Raw genomic sequence first — 7,500 nt, forward strand, 5'->3', positions numbered from 1 at the left:
CTGTCGCATTTTATCAGGACAACTCGGATTAATATTAATCCGTGGATTATAATAATAATAGATTATAATATGGTTATTATAATCCGGTAATAGATTATTATAATCCAGTAATAGATTATTATAATCCAGCAATAGATTATTATAATCCAGTAATAGATTAAGGCACGGCAAAAATTGGAAGGATTAGATTATTATTAATAATAATCATCCGGATTAATATTAATCTCTATTATAATCCGGGTGAGTGCAGCACCGGAAACAATAATTGGAGGAGGCTGGATTGTTGAAGCTGTCGAACAGTCGGCATCATTCTCCCAGATTAGAGATGGCGACATTCTTGTTAAAGTGAATGACAAGGCATGTATAAAGTATCGTTATCAATGCACACAGGATATGTTGTCTGCAAGGTCACTTGCCAACATAACTCTAGAGTTCTTCCGTCCAGCAGAAATTGGTGCCAACACTTCAGTCAATCATACGCCTTCGTGGATGCCACCAGCTAACCCATCAACAACAATGGCTCCTTCTATGACACCAATCCTGAAACCCAGTCCTCTAACACAAACTCCTACTTTAAGTCCAGCATATACGCAGACGGTCCAAATCATGAAATGCTCCCTGGGAAATAACTATCTCTATGGATCAAACTCAGAAAGACTGAGTCTTTTAGAAATAACTGGAAAAGATTCAAGGATTTCCTTTGATGATGTGCGCACTGACATCCCTTTCACTTTGTTATTTTTTTTATTACTTAAGATCTTTATTCTATTCTACGATAAAAATCTTCATGGCCCTGCAAAAAATTCAGTTGCAACTGTATTACCAGCAGAGCTGAGACAACTGCCGACTAATCCTACTAAAATATAATAACGTATAATAAGGAGTGCGGTTATTGACTCAATGTAATTAAGAGTTTTGTTCACAAACTACAAGCACAAGTAGTAAATTCGTCGTGGTTAGAATAGAATATTTTCTTTATTGAGAGACTTGTACAAATTTGAGGTATGTGGGATTATATTTATCAGATTAATATTAATCCTAATCGTTTAAGGTACGGCTCAAAGCTCAGTTATGGATTATAATAATCTATTACTGGATCTAATATTAGGATTAATATTAATCTGATTAATATTAATCCTACATAAGATTAATAGTAATCCTAATTGATCAAGGCACGGCTGAAACCTCAGTAATGGATTATAATAATCTATTACTGGATTATAATAATCTATCACTGGATTATAATAATCTATTACTGGATTATAATAATCATTAGGATTAATATTAATCCGATTAATATTAATCCGAGTTGTCCTGTTTTATGCTCGTAGAAGGACAACAATTTTTGGAATTTCCGGTTACGTCAAATTAGTCACGTTATACTGTCACGCTATATTTTGGGGCACAGAGGGATTGGGGGAGGGGTGCGTGGAAATAATGCAAATTGTTTCCTGCTTACAATTAATGGCTAACTTGTTTATTTTTATTCATAATGGTGGAATTTAAAAGTTATTATACAGCCCCCACTTAAAAATGGTACTCTTTTTTTTTGGTTACGAAAGTCTTTCAAAAGGGTACAATGTTCTGAATGAGTTTATGTTTCAGTCTCACATGAGATTCTGTTGCATGCACTGGTTGCCGACAAGGTTTTATGGTAGCCTGAGTGTGTATAGCCGCCCCCTCCCCTCAGAAAAAATAGCCCCTTTGCAGCCCAGTTAAAAATCGCCTTTCGGCGATTCTTGTTGTACAAGAAACATGATTTACTCACTAAAGGTTTTTTTAGTTCCTACTTTATCAACATCGATACTTTTTATTTGTTTCTGAATTGATTTAGTACGCGTGTTAGCGACGACCAAAAACACAGGAAAAAATAACAGATTCCCATTTTTGGATATTTTATAGTATTTAAAGAATACCCACAAAAATCCCAGATTTGGAAGAGTGAGACAAGTCCCAGCCAGGGAACTTGGTTGGGAATTCCCTGGTTGGGACTCGTCTCACTTTGCCAAATTTGGGATTTTTGTAGGTATTCTTTAAATACCCTAAAATATCCAATATTGGCAATCTTTTATTTTTTCCTGTGAAATACCTCTGCGGTAGCAGGCTATACGCGTGTATAAATACACGAAAATTCAGGGCCTCGATTCCAGAGAAATTACATCATTGCCAGATATCAAAAGAGTGAATTACATGGCACGTCATTTCAATCATCCCCGAAAATAAATCACATACTCATCACAAGACTCATTTGAATACAGTGAAAGTTTACAACACCTGACCATTGCAATTTTGCTAATTAAGATTCTTATTTTTTTTCGACCACTAACTCGTTCCAAAGTAATCAACACTTTCAATCGATAGAATTCGTGGACCGACATGTTTCGGAAAAGCTCTAAATTTAATCTTTCCTAAGCTTTCTTCACAAAACATGCGTGACTTTGATCACACAACGATTCTTAGTCCCAGTTTCCACGGTCTCCGCAAGGAACGCTTGGCACAATGACCTGCCTTTTGTGTCCTAAAAAACGACCAAGAATTCCGGGGAGAACTTCCAGAAAAATTGGGAGGGGGTGTGCGGCACGCTTCCTAAAACCCTTACCCTATTTCAGACCAAAATCTGTGATTTTCCCTACCCTATTTCAGACCTGAAGCCCTGGAGCCCGGCGCGTGACAGGAGCGCGTGACAAGCTGTTATGGCACGTACACGGTAGTTGGTGTAAAAAATAAAAGGGAAATGGTCTTATCGCCAAATGATAATAAAGTAGAAAACAGACCCAATTCAAGACTAGAGTGCACAAACCATACCCTATTTTAGACCAAAATGGTAGAAATTGAAACCCTACTTCAGACTACCCTGCGAGCAGAGGCCCTTCGATCTTCCTAGATAAGACGACTTATCTAGGAAGATCGAAGGGCCTCTGCTGGCAGGGTAATTTCAGACCAGAACGGCTACAAAAAACATACCCTTTGGCGCGGCACATACCTATATAGCCTATATGAGACTACGCCCCCCCCCCCTTCCCCACCCAGGCGCAAAAACGCGTTGGTTACATAAGCGAGACTAATATGCACAGGTGCTGAATCACACCAATAGCCAGCGGCTGACATAAAACCTTCTTTCATTCTTTTTCTTCTACCACAAAATTCTACTATCAATAACAAATTTCTAATAAAGAAAGAAACAAAAGAAAACAATTCATGTTTTGATCATGGCCAGCCCTACCTTGCCATCTGTAGAAAAGTAATTTGCATGTCCTCTGATATTGAATGGGGATATCAATACTAATATCATGAAAAAAACATGGCTTGTAAGGGCATTTTGATGGCAGAGGTGGAAAGTTGTTTTCTCTGTAACCTGCAATATAAAGGTTAATACACAAAAAATCTAATTTAATACATTATTTTATTTATTGTAATGCTACTAGATGAAATTAAAAAAAAAATGTTGAAATCGAAAATTAGAAGTGGATTAGAAAGTTGAGTTAATCTGGAGCTTTTTACAATACCTCCTTGGAGTGATAGAAAATCAATACAAAATTAACTTTTAGAAAACATTTACTAACTTTAAAGTTGTTTTTGTGAGGCTGTCTTCTAGTAGTACCTGTTGGTCCCTAGTAACTTAATTGTTCCTGTGGGCAAAGAAAAAATCTCAGTCTATGGATAAACCTTACATTTAAAGGCCCATAGCCTACCTTGATACATTGTGCGCAGCGGACACAAATCCCGCGAATTTTCAGTTATAGTTGTGAAAGGCTTATTTCTGCAAAAATTTGGTATCCGTCCGAACTGGCGATCAGTTCGACAAAAATTGTCATCCGTTTAAACGGCTCTGGCTGTCCATTCGCAAAAGCAATGTTCATCCATTCGAATGATTTGTGATTAAGGAAAAACACAATCCCGACGCAACCACAGCTGACTTTTATTTTTGTCTTTTTTTCCGAGAAAGCCTAGCAAAAGTGTTGACCAATCAGAGCATGCCATTTACAAAAGCAAGATTTCTAAACAAAAACAAATGACTGTTTTGCATCAGGATTGGCAATGGGCCTTTAACACACAGAGATTTTGCGATCTTTTTTTTTTTTTTTTTGGCGAGGGGGGCGGGGGGGGGGGGGCTAATGACAAACACAAAGACAATGTCTAGAAAAATAAGAACACATTTTCTTTTCACAAGAGAGTCATGTAGCAGAGAACAGGTAGTTGGACAGGTAAAGGTCAGTACACACTAGGCGACAAGTTGTAGCAACATGTGGCAACGACACATTGCAGCAATAAATCGCTTCATGCATACTGGATAATTTTTGTGAAAATCTTTTTCTCTGCAACAGAATTTTGTCGCCGCAAAAAGTTGCACAAATTCAGTCTGATTATGATTTTTTGCAACTTGTTGCGGAGACAAAGATTTTTACAAAAATTCTCCTGTACACACAAAGTGATTTGTCGCTGCGATGTGTCACTGCAACATGTTGCTGCAACTAGTCACGCAACCTGTACACGAGCCAGCGTAATCTGTCATCAGGGTGTGTTGCTGCAACTTTTCACCTAGTGTGTTCTGACCTTAAAGACCTGTAAATAGTATGAGCTAATGTTTTCCATCAGCCATGATGCAACCCTACTGTTCAGTACCTCCAAACTGCATTCTCTGTAACTCCTGCTCTTTTCTCTGCAACTCTGCTGCCTTGCGCTCTGATTCCTACAATATCAAAATACAATAATACTGTTTATTATTCATTCAAAATATTTCTCCATTTCTGATTGGCTACAAGCACAGGCATAATTCACCATAACCAGCTACTGTTGACCAAATTTGGAAGAATTTTACGATTCCCGACGACGTCAAAAGTGCAACACAGTTGCAGGTTAATGCACTGTTAACTGAGAAGACCTGAGGACGAGGTTGAGTTGTTTCGGTTGTAAAATACCCTGGGTGCCAGAGACTTTTCTAGCGCGGTTTCCGGTTTCTGTCAAGTCTTTATAGTGACCCGCGGTTTTTCTCGCGGCTTCGGCCTTCGGCCGACACCGAAAATTCCCGCCGCACGCGAGAAAAACCTCTGGTACCTAGGGTAGTTGTAAAACGAAAAATGGCCAAACAGTCGGCGGAACATTTTACTTGTTTCACAACAAACTATTGTCTAAAAACATAGCAAGAGGACAACTCGACGGAGATATGCTATTTGGAGTATATTTGCAATTATTTTGAATGAATAGTAGAGCAATTAATGAATTCGGCTTTCATAGGATGTGAAGAATTATGCAGATCTTGGAGGGTGTTATCCACCTCGGCTTTCTGTAGTTTGCGAAACAAAATGGAGCGAAACCAAACGAAATGGAACGAAACGAAATTAAAATCTGTAGTTTGCGAAATGAAAATCTGAAGTTTGCGAAATTTGAATTTTTGGCGCAGTTGTAAACGTAAGAACAATAGAGGAAAACTATCCCCTCAGTCGCCATTCAGAAACTCATGCAAAGGTTGTTATGAAGTTGTTTGAAGCCGCCAGCTGCTTTTGCTGAACTAGAGAAGGAGCTATACTTATGCCTGGATTGCACGTAGTGAATGGCTCCATAGACTGTATTTGTAACTAGTTGCTTGTGATATATTATTTATGTCGGATGAACAGGCAGAAGAAGAAACCATGACTTTCCTCCAAAGGGAATTCCTGCCGTCAAATGACACTTAATTAAACAACAAAAACTTCTGCTGGAAATACTTTTTTCCCTGCATTTGTTTATCTTTACAAAACGTTAAAAATACCGTGTTCGAAAGTAAACAACAAAGCCACAATGATGTATTTTATCGGTTCGTCTGAATATCGCGTGACGTTTCTGGTTAAGATAAGGCGTTTCAACGGCCACCGGAAATGGCTTTTTTTGCATTCTTGGGCAGTGGTTCTTGGGCAAATTTTCAGGCAGATCGTCTCTATAAGAGTAATGACACTTATCGATACAAATGTGGTGGCGTCAAGGCATATAAGAAGGGAAGAGGTCTTGCTTGCGGTTGCTGTCCGTAGCTCAAAAACTTTATACGCGGCAACGAAAACGTCACGCATTCCGCGCAATCTGAATTTTCTGGGCGAAACGGCTTCTATTTGGGGGGGGGGGGGGGGGGGGATTTTCTGTTTAGAATATCCGAGTAGACGCAGTGAGAAAGTAAATTGTTATTTCCTAAACTACAGATTGTCATTTCGCAAACTACAGATTATCATTTCGCAAACTGCAGATTTTCATTTCGCAAACTACAGATTTTCATTTCGCAAACTACAGATTCTCATTTCGCAAACTACAGATTTTCATTTCGCAAACTACTAGAGTACAAAGCACTAGAGTGCAAAATGTACCTAAAAATTCAGCAAAAACTTCACTGCCTTGGTTGCATTTCAAAACAGACCATGCGCTCCGTCGTGAAGAAAACAAGTTTGATTTCCTCGAAGGACGATTTCTTGATGAAAAGCTTGCCTTGCTCCACAAAAAGAAAGCTGAGCATCCTTTTAAACTTTCTCTTTCCATTTTTTGTCTTTTAACGGTGTATTATTAACCGTTGAACGCGAGTTACACGTTTCCACCCCTTATGAGTTTCTGATATAATATAACTTGAATTGCATGGTTTTAAATTTCATGCTGGTTTTTCGTGTTTTCCTAAAATGGTTAAGGGTGCAAAAACCGTGGTGTTTACTGTTTTATTCAGAATGGTTAAAGATATAAAAACCATGATTGGAAGTTGCAAAACATGTACGTTTTTAAGGCAAAACCCAGAATGGGATGATATGAAAACATTCATGTTTTTATTTCCTAAACCACAATGATTGTTCTCTATTTACAAAACTGATAAAGGCTATAAAACCATTAATGGGAAAGTCAATCTGATAAACATCCATGTTTAACATATTAAAACCCACAATGAGAAGTTAAAAAACACCTGGTTATTTTTTGAAATCCTACAATGTTTTTCATGTATTATCCACAATGGTAAATGCCATAAAACCATGATGGGAAGTTTAAGAAACATGCATGTTTTAAAACTAAAACCCGCAGTGTTTTTCAAAGATTAACCCTTTATGGTTTCCTCTTGAAAACCGTTGATGTTAAGTATTCGGCTTTTCCATTAATGGTATTGACAATGGTATATAACACAATAACCATTTTAAAACACACTAATGTTTCTTTGCAAAATTTTCCTGTGTTAATATAGTGGCTAAAAACCAACAAAAACATCTGTCTTTGAGTTTTTCTACAAAAGAGCGAATTCATTGCTTGAGGAGTTCATAAAGATTAAAGAAATATTTATTCTGAGACAAGCGATGTTGAGATAGCATAATCTCAAAAAATCGGTAACATTTTTATCCTTCATAAGAGCGTTCTCGGCCTAGTCCACGTTTTATACCCACTCCAAAGTCGGTGCTCTGCCGTCCGCAGTCCCTGTTTTACACTGAACGCTTTCTTTATTTATCAAACAGGTGTATTTTGCAAAATATTATTCAAAAAACAGCTTCTTTTCAATAGGTAAGA

General features: G+C 37.8%; 1 protein-coding gene across 1 annotated transcript in view; it reads right to left on the reverse strand.

Annotated features, from left to right (window-relative positions):
• LOC140938141 (secretory carrier-associated membrane protein 2-like) overlaps positions 1–6,869 on the reverse strand; it is a 21,678-nt gene extending 14,809 nt beyond the window's left edge. The window contains exons 1-3 of the mRNA XM_073387666.1: positions 6,813–6,869; positions 4,624–4,690; positions 3,224–3,355 (exon numbers count right to left, since the gene is read on the reverse strand). Of these exons, the coding sequence (XP_073243767.1) occupies positions 3,224–3,355; positions 4,624–4,690; positions 6,813–6,869 (256 nt within the window). The remainder of the gene's footprint in view (positions 1–3,223; positions 3,356–4,623; positions 4,691–6,812) is intronic.
• Positions 6,870–7,500: the final 631 nt, after the last annotated feature.

The sequence above is a fragment of the Porites lutea genome, chromosome 5 (genome assembly GCF_958299795.1).
Source record: "Porites lutea chromosome 5, jaPorLute2.1, whole genome shotgun sequence".
NCBI lineage: Eukaryota > Metazoa > Cnidaria > Anthozoa > Scleractinia > Poritidae > Porites > Porites lutea.